This window comes from Sinohyriopsis cumingii, chromosome 2 (assembly GCF_028554795.1).
Source record: "Sinohyriopsis cumingii isolate HCF-2022 chromosome 2, ASM2855479v2, whole genome shotgun sequence".
NCBI classification, from domain to species: domain Eukaryota; kingdom Metazoa; phylum Mollusca; class Bivalvia; order Unionida; family Unionidae; genus Sinohyriopsis; species Sinohyriopsis cumingii.
The window spans coordinates 19150904-19177871 of NC_142962.1; the positions used below are offsets into that span (position 1 = coordinate 19150904).

The 26968-nt window shown below is 37.6% G+C and overlaps 1 protein-coding gene across 8 annotated transcripts in view; it reads right to left on the reverse strand.

Annotated features, from left to right (window-relative positions):
• LOC149804420 (ryanodine receptor-like) overlaps positions 1-26968 on the reverse strand; it is a 538410-nt gene that overhangs the window by 164691 nt on the left and 346751 nt on the right. For all 8 annotated transcript variants that reach the window (XR_016415653.1, XR_016415652.1, XM_089940121.1 and 5 more), the window contains 6 exons: positions 25993-26233; positions 18251-18369; positions 16136-16246; positions 13524-13762; positions 12065-12146; positions 1451-1477 (listed from right to left, as the gene is read on the reverse strand). Coding sequence is in view for 6 of the 8 variants with exons in the window: in XM_089940121.1 (XP_089796247.1) it covers positions 1451-1477; positions 12065-12146; positions 13524-13762; positions 16136-16246; positions 18251-18369; positions 25993-26233 (819 nt within the window). In the remaining 2 variants the exon portion in view is untranslated. The remainder of the gene's footprint in view (positions 1-1450; positions 1478-12064; positions 12147-13523; positions 13763-16135; positions 16247-18250; positions 18370-25992; positions 26234-26968) is intronic.

Sequence of the window (26968 nt, forward strand, 5' to 3'; positions counted from 1 at the left end):
AAAGTCTGCTAAAATCATCTTTCTGTCTGATATTGAAATTCATTTACCAACACAAAATTACTGAGCTCTTGTGCTGTGAAGGTGTGTAGCTATCATATTTAATTAAGTTAGAATTTTTTTTCAGAAAACATGAAACATGTAACACCTATGTAAAATATTTATCAAAAGAGGGTCTATGCATAAAGCAAAATGTATTAATCTGGCTAGGTCTTTTAAATAATTAAAAGATCTTAAATTTTAAGATCCTAATACTTCTCAAGCATTTGTCAAGCTTATTTAAGCAAAGGACGATTCCACTGGTTATACAAGTAAGTAGAGTGTTTTTTTTTACTCTGAATAATTGTTGTCATATCTTGTATTGTTTTTGGCATTCAAAAGTAACTGCATGCTAAAAAGAAAATAAAAGCGTAAGAGTTAATGCTATATTCAATATTTATCAGGGTATAAGTAGTTGTTAGGTTTAGGTATTTCTGATTACCCAAAAAAAGGCATGTGTCAGGCATAGTTATTAACTATCTGTAACACATGTTGCTAGAAAATAAATTTAAGACAATAAAAGCCAAAACATGCAGAAAATTACTAAAATGAATGACTGCTCCTGTGGCCTAGTGGTTAGAGCATCCGTATTGGATGCGGGAGGTCATGGGTTTGATCCCCAGCCGAGTCATACCAAAGACTTATAAAAATGGTACTAACACCTGCCTCGCTCAGCGCTCAGCATTAAGAGGTTAGTGTTAGGACTGGTCGGCCTGGTGTCAGGATAATGTGACTGGGTAGGATGTGATACTAAATGTCTGCGGCATGATGCCCCAGTGCTAGAGATCACTATAAACTGCCATACTGCAGACATCGTAGCAATATGACTGAAAAATTGTTAAAGCTAAGTTCAAAATCCAAATCACACACACACACACACACTAAAATGAATGGGAACTGTTGTGGCGATCATGCATACAAATATATTTTATGCACTCTGGCTGGATGACAGCACATCATTTCAAGCAATAGGATTGGATAAAAACTTTGGAGGTAACCAATCAGATTGCTTAATCACAAACCTAAAGCTGGCAGTGTCTAATCATTACTCTTGATTGGTTTTAGGAGGTTAACAGCACATCAACACTTTAAAGGTATTATTGCAACAAGGCTAATAAAGTGCTTTGCCCAAATGCAGCTGATCTGGGCCGATCCAATGTAGGGAACTGAACCCACATCATTCTGGTCACTATATAATACCTTAACCACTCAGCCAATATGGCTCCCCACTACTCATAATTCCAGAAACTTCTTGACTGTGAACCTGGATGGACGAAGGGGAACTTATTTTTAAAGATAAACGGATAACAGTTAAAAAAGCAGTGCACTGCACATTTACTTAAAAAAAAATTAAAACACACAGCAAATAAGAATTTGGCACAATAATGTCAAATACATGCTACTGGCACTCTACCTGGATAGTTCTGATGATATGGTCTCCCTACAGTCATAGAGCAGGTGGGTGTAGAGAAATAGAAAATGAAACAATATATATGAGAACACAGAAAACAAACACAGGTTGACCAAGTTAGAAGACACTAAAATATATAAAATTAAATACATAAAAATAACCATGAACTCCAACTTAAAATCCCTTTTGTATATTGTAAAACAGCTTTTCAAACACTTTTGTTTGTAAAAGCACATCTAGGATCAACAATAGAACAAAGAACATAGCATCGTTAATGCTAGCTTATCATCTACTTATTCAAAAAATATTTTAACTTAGAAACATTGAAAAATCTGGAAACATTTCCATGAATCTGTATAAATATGCAATGTTAATAATATTTCATAACAAACTCATAAACAGGAATTATGTCCATATTTCTGTGATGTGGTGATGTCAGGCACCATTACATGACCATACAGTTCTGAAACAGTTTGGTTCCACTTCAAAACAGTACCAGGCAAAATGGCACTGGGCCATGTTGCAATCCTTATCTGGTCCTGAAACAGCAGTCTCTACCTGGACATGAAATAGCCCATTTGCCATTTCACAACCCTGAAATAGTCACAGATCATTACTGAACAGTTTTCCAAAGTACTGTATCATTTCACAACCTTACATAATCCTAAAAGTGGAGCTGGACCATTTTGGATACAAGCAATTGTACTTGATCTAGTTCTGATGCAACCAACTGTTTCACAACTCGTGCTGTATCAAAATAAAAATAAAAACACAAATAACATTAAAAAATAAGTATGATGAAAGATGGCCGGTTTTCATTGCACTGTGTGGCAAAATAATACAAAAATATTTTGCCTGATGCAAGATTTTTATTTTTTATTTATTTCACTATGTACTTTTCACAGCGCAAATGCTTCATTTCCTATATTTACCAAACGATAATTTTAAAAAATTTACAATTTAAATACTGCATAGGTCTCAATTAACAATAATTTCAAACTGAACAATAATCCATAAATTAGGACATATTATTTTCTACATAAAATTAAAATTTAAGGAATTATTTTGGTTGAGAAAGGATTAACAATAGCAAAATCGATTCTGGTTACAAACTTCACTCTCTGACATTTGGGATTGGATAAATTAGGAAAAACTGATCAGCTATAAAATAGCACTGTGCTGTTAAAGGACTAGGACCAAAATACTTGGTTGCAACATAGCATGGTACTGTTTCAGGACTGGGACCAAAATACTTGGTTGCAACAGAGCATGGTACTGTTATAGGACTATCACCAAAATGCTTGGTTGCAACACAGCATGGTACTGTTTCAGGACTGGGACCAAAATGCTTGGTTGCAACACAGCATGGTACTGTTTCAGGGCTGGGACCAAAATGCTTGGTTGCAACACAGCATGGTACTGTTTCAGGACTGGGACCAAATGCTTGGTTGCAACACAGCATGGTACTGTTTCAGGACTGGGACCAAAATGTTTAGTTGCAACACAGCATGATACTGTTTCAGGACTGGGTCTGTTTTAGGCTCATGTAAAGCAGTGAAATGGTCCGGTGTCATTCAGTGCTAGCTTACAGATTAGAAAAAGTGCAGCAGATTCACAACCTTACCTGCGTTCGAAATGGTACCAGACCATTTAAAGATGCCCTTGATTAAAAAAAAGCATGTAACAGTGGCAAATCTGGGTACTACAAAGTAAGCATTCATTGTATACAAAGCTGGATATTGGTTATATTCAAGTAAATATGTCAATTTATGATATGATGCAGGTATCCTTGTAATACCTATAATAATATGGACTTAATGACAGCATGATAATGCATTTGAGACAAGTTTTCACATTTCTATACTGTGACACAATCCTTCTTTTATATGCATGCATAACAAAGAAAACCACTGCATTTCTTTAAAATCCACACATTCATGAATATTTCTTATCATGGAATTCACCAATGGGTCAGTACTATTTTGGTGGGATTTTTGTATAGCTAAATGTATATGAATGACAGAAAAAAGTCATATTCCAGTTAATGTACATTCAAATACTTCCTGAGGTGTGTGGTTAATAAGATTTATTTATTTAGCCAAAATAATGTGTTATAGAAACAAACGTGTGAAAAAATGCAAATGATCTGTGTTTGGCTTTACATTATTTGTTGTGCATAACTGTGCAGTTACATTTAAGAATCATACACTGTTACATTAAACACCATGCACATCTCGTGTAGATGACACATCTGCTCATGTAAAATACTGGCATAACTGCAAACAATGCAGTTCCAGAGCTGATGTCATGTAGTATACAAAGAAAATTATGGTAGAATAAATAGTATAGTCCCAGATCTGCCACTGCATTATACAATAACAGACCAGGATCTTTGCTGTTAACATTCCCAGATCTGCCACAGCATTACACAATGGTAAGCCTAAGTCTATGCTGCCCAAAACCTGCCACTGCATTATACAACTTCAAGCCAGGGTCACTGCTGTTCACAGTCCATATCTGCCACTGCATTACATAATGATAGGCCTGACTCTCTGCAGTTCACAGCCGATATCTGCCACTGCATTACATAATGACAGGCCTGACTCTTTGCAGTTCACAGCCCATATCTGCCACTGCATTACATGACAGGCCTGGCTCTCTGCAGTTCACAGCCCATATCTGCTACTGCATTACATAACGACAGGCCTGGCTCTCTGCAGTTCACAGCCCATATATGCTACTGTGTTACATAATGACAGGCCTGGCTCTCTGCAGTTCACAGCCCATACATGCTACTGTGTTACATAATGACAGGCCTGGCTCTTTGCAGTTCACAGCCCATATCTGCCACTGTGTTACATAATGACAGGCCTGGCTCTTTGCAGTTCACAGCCCATATCTGCCACTGTGTTACATAATGACAGGCCTGGCTCTTTGCAGTTCACAGCCCATATCTGCCACTGTGTTACATAATGACAGGCCTGGCTCTCTGCAGTTCACAGCCCATATCTGCCACTGTGTTACATAATGACAGGCCTGGCTCTCTGCAGTTCACAGCCGATATCTGCCACTGTGTTACATAATGACAGGCCTGGCTCTCTACGGTTCACAGCCCATATCTGCCACCACATTACATAATGACAGGCCTGGCTCTCTGCAGTTCACAGCCCATATCTGCCACTGCATTACATAATGATAGGCCTGACTCTCTGCAGTTCACAGCCGATATCTGCCACTGCATTACATAATGACAGGCCTGACTCTTTGCAGTTCACAGCCCATATCTGCCACTGCATTACATGACAGGCCTGGCTCTCTGCAGTTCACAGCCCATATCTGCCACTGCATTACATAATGACAGGCCTGGCTCTCTGCAGTTCACAGCCCATATATGCTACTGTGTTACATAATGACAGGCCTGGCTCTCTGCAGTTCACAGCCCATATATGCTACTGTGTTACATAATGACAGGCCTGGCTCTTTGCAGTTCACAGCCCATATCTGCCACTGTGTTACATAATGACAGGCCTGGCTCTTTGCAGTTCACAGCCCATATCTGCCACTGTGTTACATAATGACAGGCCTGGCTCTCTGCAGTTCACAGCCCATGTATGCTACTGTGTTACATAATGACAGGCCTGGCTCACTGCAGTTCACAGCCCATATCTGCCACTGTGTTACATAATGACAGGCCTGGCTCTCTGCAGTTCACAGCCCATATCTGCCACTGTGTTACATAATGACAGGCCTGGCTCTCTGCAGTTCACAGCCGATATCTGCCACTGTGTTACATAATGACAGGCCTGGCTCTCTACAGTTCACAGCCCATATCTGCCACCACATTACATAATGACAGGCCTGGCTCTCTGCAGTTCACAGCCCATATCTGCCACTGTGTTACATAATGACAGGCCTGGCTCTCTGCAGTTCACAGCCCATATCTGCCACTGCATTCCATAATGACAGGCCTGGCTCTCTGCAGTTCACAGCCGATATCTGCCACTGTTACATAATGACAGGCCTGGCTCTCTGCAGTTCACAGCCCATATCTGCCACTGCATTATATAATGACAGGCCTGGCTCTCTGCAGTTCAGACTGAAGATCTGCCACTTCATTAAACAATGGCTGGCCTAGGACTTTGATCTTTGCAGTCAATGATCTGCACAGCATTACAGACTGGCAGGCCTGAGTCTTTGCTGTTCACAGCCCCATATCTGCCATAGCATTATACAATCATAGGTCCAGGTTTCTGCTGTTTACAGCCTAAGATCTGCCACAGTATAACACAGTGGTAGACCCAAGTCTTCGCTGTTCATAGTTGGTTATGTAGCATTACACAATTACTGACCATTGCTGAGGTGAATGTTTACAGATTGCTATATTTGTATGGGAAAATATGGATAAGTTGTTGCAGATACTGCACAATGAAAAATAATTCATATATTCCCCCACAAATGTATTATTATTATGAAACAGCGAACCTCATACTTACTGACACAAAATGGAAGACAATATCATGGGTTTCCTGGTTGACAAAACTTTGTATTCAAATAAACAAAGTTCTCTAATTTCGTGCAAAATTTTGAAATTCATCTTTAATTCAAATGACACAGTGCCCTAAAGTTATTGTATGACATCATGATGGTACAATGTCATGAATTACTGCATGATATCATGTCAGCCAATGAAAAAGTGTCTCATAGGAATCTTATTATAATCATACAAAAATCTGTTATTTTGTCATATTCAAAGCATTTCAATAATTTTATATTTACTGGATCCTAATTCCCTGAAATGCATCATGAGAGAATTAGACATGCAGATAGTCATGAGTAACTCCTCAAGATGTTTCTTCATCTAGTGACACAGCAACTGCTTTATAAACTTTGCACAGAAGAAAAGAATAAATGGATACAAACAAATATTTTACACAGTTCAGTTATACTGTACTAAAATGATAACCAGAATAAGGAGAATGTAAAGCAGTTGAAAAAGTAAATTCTTATAAAAAAATTTGTTCCTTAAAAGGCTACATGCTTTTACTTTGCTTTGGTAAGAAATAACAAAAACAAAGACATCTGTGATCATATTAATAGGAAAAGATAAAATACTTTTGTATTGTCGTCTGTTTGCTGTCTGTTTACTAGCCATAATATTCAATTTATCCATTTTTAAAGGTATTCAGAGACATAATGCTGTATAATTTTTAATGTGCTGTTCAAGTTTTTGCACCATTTTTCAATAGTTCATGAACAACAAGCACTTTGGATGAATTCTTACACAGTAGAATTAAGGGGATGTCCATTTAGCATGTACGCATGGGGGGTAACCCAAATGCATACACTTGTGTATGGGGGGGTCTACTGATAATGTACGTATGCAAAGGAAATGGGGGGGGGGTGAAACCTCGATAATAATTTGTCTAATACGTAACCTGTTCAACTTGGTTCAGTAGGTGTTTGAATTTTAGTGGACACTGGACAAACAATTTAAAGTTACACAGGTTATTTCTTTGATGCAGCCAGACATTCAATGTCGGTGGACTGTTTTATTACACACATTAATATTATTAATCCTTGATCATTTCTGCGTGGATTAAATATAGGCCGTTCTATAGAATTCAGGGGTGGGGGATGGGGTGTGCCAAGCATATGTATGCAGGTGTGGTGTGTGTAAAAAAGTATGCATGTGTACGGGGGGTGGGGGAGTGGGGGGTCAAGCTTTGCCAGATTTTTGTGTATGTACTAAACGAATGCACCCTAAGTATACAAGGACAAGATGCCTGAAGTTGATCTGTAATGACGTAGATGGATTTTTAGTCCTGATATTGCAAAAATACACCCATACAATACACACACCTACTATTATTAGACTGGGTAATCAATTTTCTTGTCTGTTTTTGCTGTATGGACAACCTGTTGTGTTAGATATATATTTTTAAAAATTAAGAAAAGAAAAATATTTTAAACATGTAGTTTTCTCAGGGGATAAAACTGATTTTAATTGTGTAATACTTATCCATTGCAATTGTGTAGCTTACTCTTTTTCATGCCCATTTGATGTGAAGACATCCGCTCAGAGAGTGGAAAATTGTCAATAAGACACAGTCCACCCTTGCACCTCACAGAACAGTCATCTTTATCATAGATGACATAGAAAGAGGATCTCCATAAGCAGACCTGCCAACCCTGACAAGTTTGTCTCAGTAAGGCAGTTGATTTTTTTCCCATAAGACTGAACAGTAAGGTATAACAAAATATCAGTAACTGCTATTGTAAAGCTGGAAAACGTAATAAAAAGTTTGATGCATCGATGATAAACATTATATTCAACTGAAAAGTTTGTAAAGTACACATAGACTTTATTTACCACTAGTACAGTTGCATAAAACCTAGTTCCAAATCCTAAGCAGTTCAATGGCTTGTTGCTATCTCTCAACTTTACATAATTCTAGGAAATTCTTTTCCATTTCACCTGACGGCGGCAATCATATCTCCCCCCACGAGACATACTCAAATTGACATGTGATGTCCAATAAACATAATGGTGTCCTTTCCAGCTTTTATTCACAAGAATCTGAATACTTCTTTTTATTCTTCTGTGTTGTGTGTTGATTATTAACACTATTCTAGAAGCTTATTTTCCCTTTTGTCTTAAACATGCATCACTTTCTGGATGCCATTTAAAAAAATTCTACAATCAACAGTTTGATTATGCAGATGCTTCGCATGAACAAATAGGTGCAGTTTAAAGCACCTGGGGTGTTGCTATAAAGATTGTCTGGTTCCCTGACTAATTTCACTAATTCTAAGATGAAACCCAGATCCAAATAAAACACAGTTGAATCAATTAAACAGATTTTTCAGCAATGATCATTTTCCCATAGTTTTTGCTAGTATGCCATAAGTCTGTATTTTTAGGGTAATTTTTGTAAGATTTATGGAAAAATCATAGGAGTTGGCAGATCTGCATAAGTAGTGGAACTACCAAAGGTAGCTGATTTCTGCTAAAAATTCTGGCTGACAGAGCAGACAAAACCACTTCTTAATTCCCATTATACCAGAGATAACCAGTGTCATAGACAAGGTATCATGTTCACTCCACCTTCTTGCAGATGCTAAGGCAAGTAAAAAGTAATTGTGAGGTTCTGGAAGGAAGCCTCACCCAATGGTTCATAAGGGGTTTTGGTTACAGACCAAAAAACAATTCAGATTCCATCTGGGCATAAGTGAGTGAGAGACACATCTCTGGAACTCAAAATACTCAATGAGATTGGCAAGGTGCAAATCTGAACCAACTGCCATGCTCTGAGGTAGCAGTCAAAATGGTGGGAAGGCAAACAGATGATCCCACTGGAAAATGAATGTGTCCACTGCCAATGCACGAATAAAGAATTGTACAAGGGAAGTCTGTTGTCGAGCCTGGTCACAAACAACTCCAGCTGAGGCCTTCCCCAATGTATAAAAAGGGACTCTGCTATGCAGCATTGTAGAGACAGTTCAATGAGGACTGTTTTGATTGTTATGGACAGACTTTCTGTTAATATATTCTTCTTTCTTGGAATGTGGCAAGCTCTGAGAGTGATGTTTTCTGAGGGTGCCCAATGGAGAAGGCTCTTCCAGACCTCCATGCAAATAGCATTTCTACCTCCTTGATGTCAGAGATTAGCTATGACTGATGTGTTGACAGAACGACCATGGCATATCATCCCCTTACTCTCTCAATGCATCCTTGCAAACCTAGATATATGGCCTTCATTTCTACATTGCAGATGTTGAGGGACAATTTGTCCTATGTCCTATGGCCCTGGAGTATTAAACGCTCTGATTCTAAATAAGCACCCCAAATGGAATCTGACATATCAATGACGAGACAGGAGTGGGGGGTCGGGTGCATGCATGGTGACACCAGTCAGGAATCTGTCCCAAATCATTAAGCAACTCAAACTGGTGATGAAAATCTGGTCCTGTAGGAATAAGAGCTGATAGAGAATCTCTGTGTGGTTTCCATCTTGTGAGAAGAAGAAAGTGCACAGGACACAAATGAAGACATCCTAGATTTGCAGTATTAAGGTTCCCACTAGGGATAGGTACTAGGCAAACTGACAATGATGTCTTTCCTCAGAGTGCCCATTAACCCTTTACCTCATACAGCATAGTTACAAAGTGCAGCGCATTATAAATAGAACACCTGTTACCTATTCGACCCCATATGCATAGGCCTGCCTGTGAACTGTTAAGCAATGTAGTGTATGTTACGTTTAACAGCAATTTGAACCATTTTACATTTTTGGTACACATCTATTATATGTGGAAAAATTTAAGAGTAAAGTCCGATTGTTATAGCTGTGTAATTGTTTTTCAGAGAAGAATTTTTTATGTGCTTTAAAATCTTGAGAGAACTCGTTCACCGTCATGTCAGTGAGGCCGCATGACCAACCATGGCTGCCATTTCTCATACTCGAAATTTACAAGTTTTTCGTCTGCGTTTACATCACTAAGTCATCTGAATTTGATAATTTATAAAAACTAATTGCTGCCTACATCAATATCAGAGCCTTTACCTAAGTTATTGAATCTTTCATAGTTGTGATTCTTAAACGTGAAAACTTCGTATGTACTGAATGAAATCCGCGACTGCCATTTTGGAGAGTGGAGATTACGACCCAGTTACTTTAAATAGCAGATATCGACCAGTGCATAAATAGTGACCATGTGATCTGACGTAATTGTCATTTGCAGAAATGAATGTAGTATCTAATAGGGGGTCTTCCCTGAAGGTGGCGCTACTAAAACCAGCTTAAAATGGCTGATGTTTACAGCTGACGTCAAAAGGTGCCTCCATGTGACTGGAGTAGAGGCGTCAAAAGGTGCTTCCATGTGAAAGGTGTAGAGGCATCCAAAGATGCTTGCATGAGGTAAAGGGTTAAAGCGTTAGGATTCAATTCATACCCAGGGGACCAAGACTAAGTTCTGATTCATGAGGAAGTTCATCCCTACAGAAACAAAGTGTTGTGATGAAATTAGCTCAGACTTTGCGAGGTTGGGTAAAAGACCCATCTGAGTTACTGTCAACCTGCAATGAAACAGATCTTGATGGAGGAACTATACCTGAACACTGTAAATCAGCCAAAATCTTGGTGCATAAGTGATTCTGAATAGCAGAAAAAAGAATTAGAAAACTTCCTGGTCCAAGTAAAATTGGAGCTATTTTTGATATGCATGAAATATCAGATGTGCAAGTAAGCATACCAATGGTCAAGGGAGACTACACAATCTGATGGATGCAATGTAAATAGGACTGAGAACGTGTTCTCCATTTTGAAAGGTTCCTCAGGGGAGAAACTGGTATGAATGGAGAGATTGACAAAATAATACATTCTGCTTTTCTTGGTGATCATGAAGGTTCAGGAATAGAATGCAGGAGACATTCTTCAGAACCCCTTTCTGTAATAGGGTGTGTACCTCTTCCTTTAATTTCACCAGACTGGACTCATGAAATAACATGGTTACTTGACACAGGGGGCTGTTCCACAAGCTGTAATTTGTAACACTTGCTCACAGTTAGATTCAAGATTTCAGTTGACCATAATTTACAAAATGCACAACATTAACTTTGTGTGCATTCTGAATAAATGAGGCAGTCCAGGTGAGAGTTCAAAGGGTCCTTCTTGTAGCCACACTTCCCCATGGACTGTCTTGACATTGTTCTCTAAAACAAAAATTTACTGCAAGAAACAATGAATAATGACAATATTTTATGTCACATATGAACTCATCTGTTGTTTCTATTCTGTATGCTATCTACACCCCATTGGATACATAGGATAAACAATGAAAACTCACCTGTTGTTTATATGTGTGTACTATCTACACCCCAGTGGATACACAAGATAAACAATGAAAACTCACCTGTTGTTTATATGTGTGTACTATCTGCACCCCAGTGGATACACAAGATAAACACTGAAAACTCAGCTGTTGTTGATATGTGTGCATTATCTGCACCCCAGTGGATGAACAACAATGAAACATGGAAGACCACAATACAGCGAAGTGCTAGCAAATTAGCAATTTTTCACCAGTCAAAAATCTGACTAAAATCCATTAACGTGGCTTCTTGAAAAAGACAACTGTTTTGTGCATGGTTGTGCAATATGTATAACTGGACTGTGTCTTACTGACAACTGTCCACTCAAAAAGACATGGTTTATCAGCACTAAAATAGTGTAAGCTATGCCGTAGTAATGGGTTATGGATTACTTTTCCTAAACTTTAAGGATTTACTTATATAAATGTGTTTGTACATAAGAATCAATTCCACCAAGCTTAAAATTTTCAAGATTAATCCTGTACTTTTCACACATTAAAAATTATATGGGTAGTCCAGGTGCAGCAAACAGTATGTGATTATAGCTGACCTAATGCCATCTAAGGAGAGAAGATTGTTGTTGCACAATAAGCATTTCTTTTTGAGTGCTGCGCAAAGAAATGTACAATATATCTAAGGAAGTCAATACCTGCATAAAATCTAACAGCTCTACATAGATCCTGGCTTATAATTATCATTATCCATTATGCATGCAAGAGACAGATAGAGGGAAAGGAGATCCTTACCTCTCTGCAAATCTATTACCACTGGTACCAAGTTTGTAAAGGGAGTTCAGAATTCTATAGCATGCCAGTTGAATATCTCCAGCTGAAACAAGGAATATAAATACACTGATATATATTCTTCTAAAATAAAATGCTGATGTAGGCATTTTATCCTGAAATGTACCACTGACTTTTTCAGTGACAAAAGGTTTAGCCAAGTTCTGTGTTGTTACTTTGGAAAAGTCACTTGGAAGTTGTTTTCTTGATGGTGGATTAGTATTATTCATAAAAACTGTAAAGGTCTTTTTACCAGAATGCTTACAGTAAAACTGGTTCAGATGTTTTGAAAAGTCCAAAATGCATCTGGATGGATGGACAACACACAATGGATGAGACATGAGGCCAGACCACAAAACTAACTTTGCCTGATGATCAGGAGTTACAAATGTTCAAAATAAATTACAGAACCAATACAAATATTTTCCACTACAATCTGAGATCTATAGAGAATATATTCCTTCTCCACTACATGTGTGTGTGTGTGTCTGTGTCTGTGTGTATGCACGTGTGTGTGTCTGTGTGTATGCATATATGTGTGTGTGTGTGTGTGTGCGTGTGTGTGCAGGGATGAACAATCATGGCTCCATAATGCCGATAAAAAGTTTAGTTCCAAACCTGTAAAGGGAAAAATTGCTAAAAATCCCTATGAAGATAAACCCTTCCAAATAAATATGAAATGTAGCTACTGAAGATAAATAAGAAATTTTTTAAACTGTGATCTACAATGGTCACAAATTGCCAGACTGATCAGGAAGATTAACCTTTTCAAATAAAAGTAAATATTTTCTCTTACAAGACAGATACAGATGCCAGCTGATAACCTTGACAAGAACATGCTCCACTGTCAGTGAAAACTGGCACAATACACATTCCCATTCAGATTTACCATTAAGGACGTAAGTATGGGGCAGGTATGTGTATCCTGTATCTTAGCGATACAATACCACCTCATCTCTGCAATTTTTTGTAATATGAAAGATGTCACACTCCAACTAAAAATGAAAAGCTGTTTAAGTGGGAAAAAAATATCAAAATTTTAATCTGGGGAGTTACCTGCCTTGCATTTCATAACTACGATGTTAATGAGGATTTACTGTCATAAACAAATTTTTACCACTGGTGGGTGAGTCTGCAAATTTTGTAAAACAGATATTTGTGACACCATTAACATTCTTAAATCTGCAAATACTATACTGGCATCCCTAATGTATCAAACATTCATTACAATTTTTGGTAAAAAATTGCAAAATATATAATATTCTGTGGCTGGATGTCAAATGGAAAGTTATGATATCAGAGTGGCATCAAAATTTCACAAAGTATATTGTAGATTTTACTGCAGCAAATTTGTTGTTTGCCCAATCAGAAACCTTGGTACATATATTTAAATGTTAGAAATATATTTATATCATATACATACCAATCAGATCTGGTCCATATTGGTTTCTACCCATATGATCAAAGAGAGATGTGAGAACAGGAAGTAACACCATGTGGACATAATTCACGCTGGTTGCTCCACGTGTAATGGTGCCCTTCACGTGACTGAATCGTTCATTGTCCAGGTTCTGCACCAGTTGATCTAAATCATCAGCTGCATTGTTAAAGAATGGCAGCAAAGATGACCGGATGATCTCAGGGCTATTTTTCACAACCGTTCTGCAAGAAAGAGACACAAAATGCATCCTTCATCCTAATTACATTATCAAACACACTAATCCTGATAGCTGGCATAAAGCTTGCTGATTTTTAAACTTTTACCACAATCAGCTTGTGTGTGTGTGTATATATATATATATATATATATATATATATATATATATATATATATATATATAATGCATCAGGAGATTGGGGTCTATGCTGTTTGTCCTACTTATGATTTCAACTCAATTGTAAAGCTAATTTAAACATTACACAATGGCAGATTTTATTATTTTCAGTCTGATTCTTTGTTATACACAGGAAACAGCAGTCAAAATTCATTAACCAACAGTCTCTGTAGGGCTGATACAAAAATATATGCCAATATGTATGTATGTATGTATGTATGTATGTATGTATTCATAGAATTTAACAGCACATCAGCACAATAATGGCTATATTATTTTGAGTACAAATTAATAACAAAATGCAAGGTTACAGTTATATTCTCAAAGAGATATCTCAATCATACCTTTTAAAAAAATCTTAAACTAATTTAGATGATTTCTTTTTCCATTGTTCAAGTGTAGTCTTTTGCTATCATATACTTGTATTTGTAAAAATATCTCATTTCATCAAGAAACAGTGTTATGCTGAAATCTGCACAAAGAGCCCCATGTCAAATACCAGATATCCTTTTATACATAAAAGGTCTGCAAACTCTATCTGGAGTCTGTATACCTGACATTGGTTTTTGAATAAGACAACTTCAGAAATACTTTAATTTAGGAAGATAAATACCATTAAAAATGAACTTCTTTCAAATTATTAAATGCATCAGAGTAATGTTTATTTAAAAATTTGCTATTAAGTTATCTCTGCTTAGAAAAATTCTACATTCAATTTCTGGCAATGTCACTTCATTATATCATAAACTAGCTATCATAAACTATAATCTACATAACAATAAAAATGTAGAAATGTGGTCATGGAATACATATACCCCAGAAACTGAGTCAAACTGTGTCAAAACTGGGGTTTTACTCTGAAGAAAAGTATCATGCATTACACACCCATCCTTAACAAGAATATCATAAACAGCACATTACATGTCCATCGTTAACAAGAATATCATAAACAGTACATTACACGTCCATCCTTAACAAGAATATCATAAACAGTACATTACACGTCCATTCTTAACAATATCATAAACAGTACATTGCACGTCCATTCTTAACAAGAATATCATAAACAGTACATAACACGTCCGTCCTTAACAAGAATACCATAAACAGTACATTACACTTCCATTCTTAACAAGAATATCATCATCCTTAACAAGAATATCATAAACAGTACATTACACGTCCATTCTTAACAATATCATAAACAGTACATTACACGTCCATCTCATGCTTAACAGTTTCCTACAATGGCCCTGGTGATTACTGGCCACCTTCAAAAACTGGGGGACTAATTGCACTAACAAGATTGTGTCATACACTGCACTAAGCTACAAGACAAAAAAGGCAATAGCTCATAACAAAAATTTTGGGAGCAAACTGATTTGTCAATAAAAACATCTTCCTATGACTGCCATACTATTTACAAAGCTTCATTGCAATACATTAAATACTGCAAGGCTAGTTACATTAATGACATTGTGTGCTGGATGGCAGAAAGGTCAGACAAACTGACATAACATCCAGTCTCTTTTGCTTCTCTCAGTCACAGTAACTTCTGACACCAAAATAAACAAGACTTCATTTTTTAGCAAATTTGCAACTAATCCACACACTTCAGTCAAGGTATACAGTCAAGAACTGAAATTTTTGTGTAGAAAACATTTTGGTTCTTTGTTATTGACCTTGACCAATGACCCCCAAATCAACAGACTTCTTCCTTACTGCACATGCCATCCTCAAAGTTTGGTCCAAGTATGTGAAACAATTAATGAAATTGTTTAGATATATAATAAATGTTACTGTGTAGAAAACATCTGACTTCTTTCCATGAGTGACCCTAACATTTTACCTCAAATCAACAGGCTTCTTCCTTACCTCAAAAGCATGCCATCTCCAAACATCTGCACCAGATATGCGAAGTAGAAATAATATTCTTGTTTGGAAACTGTTTTTCATCTTTTAGTCACAGTGATCATGACCTTTTAACAACAAAATCGATACATTAATCCCCAATTGCATGGCATCCATTCAGTTTTGCAGTTATGTAATGCATTAACTAATGTTACTATGCAGAAACTATTTTTCTTCCTTAAGTCATATTGACTTTAACCCTTTAACCCGAAAATGATAGGATTCTCCTTAGCCCAAGCCCATGTGTGTGTGTGTGTGTGTGAACTTAGACTGAGCAGAGCTGACTGACCTTGCATCCACGGCTTGGATAAGCACTCGCAGACACTGGACACAGATGTTTATGTCATGTCCAAACGCTGTCAGTTTAGTCCTCAAGGTGAATGCCAACTTCGAGAATAGACTACAAACATAGGTTATATTATTAGAACAATCTGTTATTAACTTTGAAAAATTCACACACAAAGTGACTACAGTCCTGAACATCATGTAAATATATAAGTACCTTCCTGTGATCAGCTCAGACCTAGATCTAACATCACAAAAGAATGTCTGCCAAATCGAGGCCTAAACTGTCGACCTTACCTATAATTTTATACTGACCATAAACTACCAGCAAATGGTACATGCAAGATATTAATGATGCAGAAAGAGGCATCACCAACATGACGGTGTAATCACCATTTCAAGTACTTTTCATAATAAAGCAGTATTGTATTAGTGAAATGCACTAAATGAAGTGACTAAGTACAATGCTATCTGAAATTTAAAGGTTTTACTATTGTTCACAAAGGGCAACCATATTGGATGGCAGATCAGTATTACATGCTAAAGCATGAAAATCCTTATACGAGGATGCTTTTGTGTCAAATGTGATTAATTTCTGTTATCCAGTTCTTGAGATAAAGTCCTTGAAAGCTTCTGTATATTTATTAACTTTGTTCAAATTTTGAACATCATTTTTGCACAAATCTGAAATGAGTTCATGTCTGGAAACTTTATCTGAAATTAGGACAAATTCTGTTCAGTAGTTAGAAGTCCTTTGAAGTTTGTCATCTGTTCTAACAGTGTCCATATTTGATGACCAATCTGCATAGGTTTTACAAACTTCGAAGGACTATATGCCAGAAAGCTTTCTATCAAATTTACCAAAGTCCTGTTTAGAAATCTTTGAGAAGACCTTTGCCCTTTCCCACATAAAAAATGCATCTGGTGGCCCATACAACTTTTCACATACAAGTACTTTCTGATGCCTCTAACTTATTCAATATAATTACATTTGGACAACTTGGCCAGATGTCCATACATCTTGCTTCCAGGTGCCTATGATATAGAACTGCAATTAGCATGGTCAAGTCATATCACAGCCTGAAAAGACTATCCCCTCTAGTAAAACTTGCTTTCTGGAAGTTTATATGTCATTGCACATACTACTGTCACGTGTTAGATGAATCCAAAGTATCCAATTAATGATAAAACAACCTTGGAAAGTCCCCCAAAATGCAAATGGCTGCTTCTATCTTTGTAGGTTCAAGTACATAATGCAGGCTATCAGCGCAGTTTTTATAGCAATGGCAGAAATATTTGATGGTTAATGGACATTAAATGGACGACTGTGTAAAACATTTATGCCAGAATGCTGTCAGATATAGTTAAATTATGTTCCCACTTTTTGAAGAATTCATTTCATCTTTGTAAAAGCAATCATTTATTATGGAAGAATTGCATCATTTGTATAAATTTTAAATACCTTAATCCCAAAATTCTCTTTTGCAACATTTGGTTATCTTCTGTTCAGCAGTTTTTGAGAAGAAGTTGTTTAAACATTTTCTATTTTTAGTAATGGAAGCCATATATGATAGCCAATCAAAATCATTTGCTGTTCTGTCAGTGGCTGCTGAAAAGTCATTTGAAAGGAGGCAACACTGGCAGAATTTCTGTAACATTTTGTACAAACCTGGTCAGCAGTGTTTGAAGAAAGTCATCTTAAGGTTATTCTATTTTTAGTACTGGTAGTCAATATTTAACAGTGGATCACATCAGTTGAACTAGTGGCTCAAGTTGGTAAGATTCTGTTCACTGTTTTTTGAGATGCTGATTTCAAGGTTTTTCTGTTTTTAGTCATGATAGTCATATCTGAGCAAACCTGAAAGTCCTGGATGTTGTCATCAACATTTGCTTGTAATTGGTGAAAAGGTCTTTGAAAACAGTTATTCCTGATGAATGACAGATAATTCCCAATTAAAGATAGACAATGCATGCCAGATGCATGACTATGAAATAAACTCAACTGGCCTTGTATACCAGGGTGAACTACAAATGACAAACACTATGTGTTAAAACTTTGATTAATTTCATAACAAAAGTTTCAAACAATTTTATAGTATGTTTTTGATCATTTTCTCACCAGGCAGTAATCTCCTTCTCTTTCAGAGAGGCCATGGAGCCACTAGTGGGGTTGGTGGTTGAGCCAAGAAAGTATTCCCTATGAGCCTGGAAGTATTTCTCAACAAAAGGTAACACAACCTGAAAAGAGAAATGTTAGAAAATAGTTACTTGTGTATGTATATATATATATATATATATATATATATATATATATATATATATATATATATATATATATATATATATATATATGTATGTATCTATATATATATATATATATATATATATATATATATATATATATATATATATATATATATATATATATATATATATATATATTCATGTACAACTATCCAATTCATTTTAAGGATGATGAAAGCCAAAATTTCAAACTGACATTTGAATAATTATACATTTATATAGACTGCTGTGGTGGCCAAAGTGGTTAAAGCATCCACCTCGAATGCAAGAGGTCACAGGTTTGAACCCCAGCCAAGTCATACCAAAGACGATAAAAAAATGGTACCAGCAGCTACCTTGCTTTATGCTCAGCATTAAGAGGTTAGTGTTAGGACTGGTCGACCTGGTGTCAGGATAATGTGACTGGGTGGGACGTGATACTAAATGTCTGCGGCATGATGCCCCAGTGCTAGACGTCACCATAAACTATAACACTGTAGACATCATAGCAATATGACTGAAAAATTGTTAAAGCTATGTTAAAAATCCAAATCAAACACACATATAAACATTTATATACCTGTCCTAATATACAGAAAATAAACTCTTTCCTAAAACAAAAAAAATGCAGCTGTCATTTGGGTTTTTCATAAGACAGTTACTCTTTTATCCAGTAGATCCATCGGGTCATACAAATTTTTTATGCAAATCAGTCATCAAGGCCAGCCATCAGCAACCTTTCAGAAATTGCTGTGCCAGGTCCACTTGAGTGTGCTGTGTGCCAAGTCATATCTATCTGTTTAATATAATTATCATTTTTAGTACACACAGTGCAAACTATCCACAGAATTTGACAACTGTTGATGCTGCAGAACTCACATTATTGTTTAGAAACCATTTTGTTTTCTTCCATAAATTGACATGTAGTTTTTTTTGGGGGGGTAAAACTAATTTTAATTATGCACTAGAGGTCTTCCCCAAATACTCTGTTACTGAGTATTGAAGAGACCATACTGTGGGGATGGCTAGGTCTGCTCCAGACAGGCTCTCTGCTAATACGTTCATCTTGCATGGAACATGGCAAACTCACATTGTGACCTTCTCTGAAGCTCTGAGGAGACCATGACACATCGGCCCCTTATTAGGTTGATGCACCCTTGCAATCCTAGAAATACTGCTTTCATTTCTAGGTTGTTGATGTGGAGGGACAATTTGGTCTGAGTCCAGGAACCATCTAAAAGTATGCCCTCTGGCTCTAAATTGGCTCCCCAGCCTGAATCTGATGCATCTGCGAACAAATAGGAATGGGGATCGGGTGAATGCATGCATCAGGAATCTGTCTCCATTCATCCACCAAAACAAATGGTGATGAAAAATGGGTCCTAGAGGGATTGGGGTTGATAGAGAATCTCTGAGAGGTTTCCACCTTCTCAGAAGAAATAACTGTAGAGGACACATGTGAAGATGTCCCAAAGGAAACCAATTCGACAAGTGTTCAAGGTTCCGAGAACAGAAACAACAGTTTTTGCTTGCAGTGTCTCTAGGAGAGTGAGGATTCGATCTAACTGATCCAAGGGAACACAGACCAAATTTTAGTTTGTGAGGATGTTCATCCCCACGTAAACAATGTCCTGTGAGGGAATGAGTTCCGACTTCTCTAGGTTGGGTAAGAGACCCAAATGAGTTATGGTGGACCAAGAGTGAAACAGATCCTGATGAAAGGACTGAACATGAAAAAGGTGAATCAACCAATCATCAAAATACTGGAGAATCATTTTCCCTGTATTTGAAGGTAGGCCACTGCTACTTCCATAACCCAGGTGAAGACTGAATACGGAAGAGATTCCGAACGGCAGAACCTGAAATTGAAAAAGTTTCTGGTCTAGGCAAAAATGAAGATATTGCAGTGTGGAGGAAAAATGGGGATGTGAAAATAAGCATCCTGAAGTTCAATGGAGACTGCCCACTCAGACAGACAAAGAGTATTCCAGATTGTGTAGGTTGTCTCCATCTTGAAGGTTTCCTCTGACAGAAACTGGGTGAGTGAGATCGATAATGATTCAAAATTTCCTGCATTTCATGGTGACCAGGAAGATCTGGAAGTACAAGGTGGGGGGCTGATCATTTAAAACCCTCTTGACTGCCCCTTTCTACAAAGGGGTGTGCACCTCTTCCCTTAATTCCACCAGATTGGACTAGGGAAAGAAAATGGAGGTCCTTGATAGTGGGGGTTGTTCCTGAACTGGAGTCAATAACCCTTGTTTACAATGGAGAGGACCCAACCATCATCAGTGATGCTTGACCAAGCTATTAGAAAAGGCCTAGGTGAGCACCTTCTGGAACACTTGGGTAGGGGATGCATAGGAGATGATGTAATTTGCTATGGCTGCTCACCCCCTCCCTTCCTGCCCCGTGTTAGGAAAGGAAGGTGGGTCAGAAAACTTCCTCTTGGATCTGCAGTGACCTGGGCACCATGGACCTGATGAGGGAGGAGGTGGTCTAACAAGAATTTGTGGATCGGGCTGAGGTTGTGCCTGCTTAAAAAAATGTGCAGATGGTCCCTTTAGACGATTTGCTTAAACTCGTTTCCTGGTCAATTGCGATGGACCAGGAGGGGAGGTAATAGATCGATGTTGGTGAATGAGTAAGTCTTTAGAAGTCATGGTAAGAATGAGGCCCCCAAAGAGGGTCTCAGCTTCTAGAGGAGTAGCATTTAGAAGGTCTCTACTGTGGTTAAGCAAGGCCTTTAACAAGTCCATGCAGCATCATGGCACATGTGCAGAAATTCTGCTGATAATGCCATGGCAAGATACCACATGCCAGGATGTTTTGGCCACAGCCTCCATCACATGTAATGTGGTTGGATTTAGGAAGGCATATCTCAGCATACTAAAGAAGTAGCTAAGAAAAGGTTGGCATGCAAGGCTATAGTTACAAGTAACTGGTTTGTCTGTTCCATGGCATCAATTGTTTTGATGGGAAAGTGTGCCCAAGATCCCAGATACCCACTATGGCTGCATCAGCATCCAAAGGAGGAGGTTAATAGACCAATTCGGGCAATGTACCCAACAGCTTGAAGATATAAGGGTCTCAACATAGAGGGAGCAAAAGACTACCCTCTACGTTGTTGAGACATATTTTGGCTTCGTGAAAACCTCCCTGATATTTCCTCAATCATAGATGAATGTGGGAGAAGTAAGGGGTCTGGTTGAGGTGGTACCCCGGTGATCTTTTCCAAACTGGAAAGGATCTTTTTGGACTGTGTGCTGGATGGTTTGGGGCACAAGTTGGGGGGTAACAAATGGCAAACCTTGTTTACCACCTTATCAAAGGACCAGACCACCTCTTCTTCCTCATCCACCTGAGATGAGGGAATGGGCCTGAGAGAAGGTGTTATTGTCACAGTTTCTGTCTCAAACTTGTTGGAGTCAACGAGAATGGAGAGAGCATCATCATCATCATAGTCAAGAGCTCTGAGTTGGAGAGTGGCTGGGCGTCACTATGTCCCTTGATGGAGGGGCATAGGAGTAATATGTGTCACAGTCCCTGGTTGATCAGGAGGTGCAGAATGTCTAACTACGCTCAAGTATGTAACACCTGTAGCCTTCTGAAAGGAAACAACTTGGTGAGGTGATGGTGGGACACAAGCCATAGCATCACTTCAATTGGTATGGCAAGGTCCATTAGGCTATGGAGGCATAATGGACTAAGATCCCTGGGATGGAAGGCCCCACATACCATAAGGGTTCATAGGTATAATTGGGTAGGGGGGACACCAAAACGGTCCCCATCCCTACCAAGCCTCAATCCTGTGTATAGATTGTAAATCCTGCACAGGGAGGGATGGTAAAGGGGGGAGAGGGGGAAGCTCGGTCCTGGTCCTGGCCATGGCCCCGTACTACGAGTCAATGAATGTCTGATGGATAAGACCTCATCTTCACTCTGTGCATCATGGGTGCAATATGTTGTCTCCCTAACAGACGGGGCCAACATGCTGCCAGAAGCAAAATATGTATTGCAGTGCTCAAACTCCCTCACGGGAAGAAGCAATCCGCTATCGTGGTGCTGAACCTCTCTAAAGGGAGTGTGCAGTCAATGGTTATGATGCTCAACCTCCTTCAAGAGAGGGCACAACCCGCTGTCACAGTGCTCAACCACCTTATAGGGATGGCGCAACCCACTATCACAGTGCTCTACCTCCCTAATGGAAGGGCACAACCCACGGTTGTAGTCCTCTACCTCCCCAGCATGAAGGAGCAACCTACTACCTGAAGTGTGAATGCTGTTAGGGACGTGAAAACTTTCCGTCATCAAGTTGAATGGCTTCTCAAACATCGAGACCCTCCTTCTGGAAGGGCTTCTACAGCCACTGAAGATGTTTGTCCTAACATTTGAGATCTGGAAGGAAAGCCAGAAAAATCAGATGAAGAAGTAGGGAATATTGTTCTGTTTTTTCTTCGATAGGTATGCCTGGAATCTACTAGATTCCAGGTTATGGAAGACTATAGATCATAAATGGTGCAATGGTTTTTTCAAGTGCACCTGGAGCACCTGGAGCACTTGATGCAGTCTGTGTGTGTATCCCACACAGCATTTTTGGAAATGATGTCCTCAACATTGGAGTGGAGCCTGTTATTGTTCCTTGAACACTGGGACTTACCTCTATCAATCAGTTAATATTTTAAAGTAAAAGTGTCTACAACCATGGGTAGAACACGAGGCAGCTTCTGAATTCCTGCAAAGAATGAAGTTCTAAGGGGGAAAACAAAATGCTACAATATGGTTTTAGAAACAAACGGACAGTAGTAACACTGAGAATTATTAAACACTTGAGATAATGAGAGACTGCTAACTGCGGTAGATTAGTTGTCTACAGGCATAATTTCTTGTCACAATGGCCTCAGACGTCTATATAGCATGGCGTCTGTGAAAAGAATGACATATAGGTACATCTACCTTCTGCGACAGAGTGGTGTGCAGAAGGTCAAAGGGTCATACTGACTTTTTCTCCACTCTGGGAGGATGTATTCACATCATATGGACAGTATGTTTTCGGCATGAAAATAGATTAGATAAGCAACAGCAACAGGACAAGTAATGTTGTTGTTGTTGTTGTTGGGTTTAAAGCCATTTTTCAGCACACAATAGGCTATACATGGCGGCCAGTATTAATGGTGGAGGAAGAACCTGGGTAAACTCCGGAAAGAACCACCTACCCACAAGAAGCTACTGGCAAGCTTTCTCCCATACCCACATTGGCTGAATCCGAGACTCGAAAACACGCAGACAGAGGTGAGATGGCAGTGATACATAACGGACAGCGCTTTAGACCACTCGGCCACTCAGGGCCCAGACAAGTAATTGCTGCTATTAAATTTACCTTTTATAGTTTTATGTTAAAATCAATAGACTTCCTCTGTGCAAGCTAACTACAATGGTTGATCCAGTTACATGATGCAGTACTAATGCTATTGTGCAGAAGCCACTTTTCTTCTTTTGTCAAAATGAGTATGACCTTTGACCTTTTGATCCAAAAAAAACAATAAAGTTTATCCTTACCCCAAGTTCATGCTGTCTACAAAGGTTGCAAACTGCAGATGATGGAGAACTCAAGTAATTGCGCAAACAGCATTTTTCTTCTCTCAAAGCAATCTTGACCTTATTGCCCCCAAATCAATAGGGTTATTTCTTACCCTAAGTGGAAAGCTTCAGCATGCAGAAGCCATTCTTGTTATTTCAGTCATAGTGACTGATTTTTCAGCTTTTAAAACCAAAATCTGTGGATCTCTTCTTTACTCAAAGTGCATGTCATCCATGAAGTTTGATAACCATAGATGGTGGACAACTTGAGCTTTTGTGTAGAAACCAAATTGATAAGAGACAGACAGACAGATGGACATCAGAATACACTCTGCCTTATGGTGGGTGTATAAAATGCAGATCATACAGCACGATGGTTTCTGCTTCATGATTAAGTGAACTGAAGGAAAAAAAATAAACTGGTCAATCCTTATATTTAAAATTCACATCTAATGGCAATGTAAAAAAAAGTTTGTTTTTAAAAAGTGCATGGAAACAGACAAGTCTAAGCTTGAGTAACTGCAAAATAGCTTTTAGTATCCATAATCTGCATACAGCCTAGCAGGAAATAGTAACCTGTTGCTGGTACAAACTGCCCTTATCAAAGAATGAACACTCTCTACTGGACTATTCAGTAAAATTAAACAAGCTGAAATCCAATGTGGAGAAATCTGTGGCAACACACAGCAGAAACTGACCCCCATTTATTAATCTTCATACAAACACCCTCTACTGGATTAAATAGTCAAATAAATATAAATAGAATCCATGGTGAACAAACACACACATGATTATCTGCAAAAATTAATTTGTATTTTGTTTTTAATTACTTAAACTTCCAGACATCAAAATTCGAAAGTAGTGCCTATTTATCTAAGTAAATGCACAACATCACTATGAAAAAATAGAATTTTTTCCAGAATATTTCCAGTCTATAGTTTACTGAAAATGATAATTATGTCTACTGTACATGATCACTTTTAGACATAGACAGAGAGTCAGAGAGAGACAGGTGTGCCATTCTTTAATTCATCAATGTTACAAGTGATTAACATGCTCATAACTATACCATAAGTATATAAGTATATAAGGTATACCAATTTTGGTTGATAAAGTCTTAAAAGGTAAAAAAGGGTGTTAAAACCATCAACAAAGAATGCTTTATTTGAACAAAAAGTAAAGTGGTTATGTTTTGTTTTTTTGTTTTAAAAATCATACACAAGATACCTGAACAAATGTTAATGATATAGCCATATAAAATTAAAACTAATATATTTTTTATCAATAGCATTTATGAAAACTTGAAAATAACATGGCTAGACTTACTTTGCTTCATCTTGTTTATATTTAACTTTTCTACTGACTTATCAATAATCAAATCCTTTGAACATTTGCTATCTCTGTAATTCACAACACTAGCTTTAGTCTTGGCTGATTTTTGTCATTTCTTTTTTTTCTCCAGCATTGTCAACCATCATGGATGGTCTCCAGTTTTCAAGAGAGAGTCTGATAAAGTTTTAACTATTTTAAATCTACAGAAAAACTTTATTTGAATTAATTAGAATGAATAGATTGTTAACTTCTTTTAATGTTCATTTAGGCAAAACATGAAAATAAGATTATAGGCTTAAATCACAAACTTGTCTAACTGCAGGTAAAATTATCATACTTAGTCATCATACCTAATCGTGGGTGTCTCTCACTCTCTCTCTCTCTTCATAAATTATATCTATACTTTTGATTGATCAAACTTTCAACTTGATATTTTCAGAGTTTTCAAGTTAAAAGTAACTCCTTGATTTCATTTACAACATTATTTAAATACAGGATAAAAAAGAAGAAATCACCACATTGCCCTCATTATTAAGGAAGACAAAAGCAACACAACATGTATATAGTGCTGCTTATCAACATTGCTGTGGAGGAATACCTTACACTTAGATTACAGGTCATTTTACCTGGCACATTTTATAGCATATATTGGATATAAAATATCACCTTGCCAAAGAACTTGACATCCTCTGTGGACTGGGAATAACTGCTGCGACGGCTGAACCGTGAACTGGATTGAGTCTGAGTCATACTTATTGATGCCTTATCAAAGTACTCCAGAAGCTTTTCCAGAAGGCTGTAAGCAAATCTCTTCTCTGTTGCAGAACCAGCTACACCACTATCTGCCTCTGTATCCTTGCCAAGTCTGGAAGAAGACTTTCTTCTGCCTTCCACACCCAGGTCACCACTGCAGGGATGGGGAGAGAATGGGTACACAGACAAGACATATTATCAGGAAATTCAATAAATTCTCAAGGACAAAAATTTAATCTTCATGCAATGAAGTTAGGAATGATGTTGATTACTGGTGTGTCAAGTTAAAAAAATTTCATATTTAAATATCTTATTCTGGGACATAAACTTTTAAATATATTTTATTCAACTAGGCTGAGGTGAAGGCACTGTAGCTGAGGGTTTTTTTAATGCAAACTTCAAAAATTGAAGCACTTTTCAAGTTTGTGTGAACTTTGAATAGATAAAGAGAGAAAAGAAAAAAAAAATGAATACAAATAAAGTGAAATTAATGTCATCATAAGTTAGTTCATATAGAGCAAATGCAACAGTAAGGCAACATACAACTTAGTTATATATTAAGTAAGGCAACATACAACTTAGTTATATATTAAGTAAGGCAACATTCAACTTAGTTATATATTCAAAAGCAAACAAATGGTTCTACCGGAGTAAACAAGAAAATGGCATATGACAGTGCAGCTAAATTGTGAAGCACTTATTTGTCTTAAGGATTCACTATTTCTCACAAAATGTGCATTTCAAATTTCATGATTCAGCAGGCAGAAGTGTCCAAGAAAAAAACCAATGGCAAAGCTTAATGCAATCAATGAAGTGAAATATCTAGCTCACAGTGACCTAAATTGGTATGAACAGTGTAGTTAAGGTTTATATGACTTCACAAGAAAAT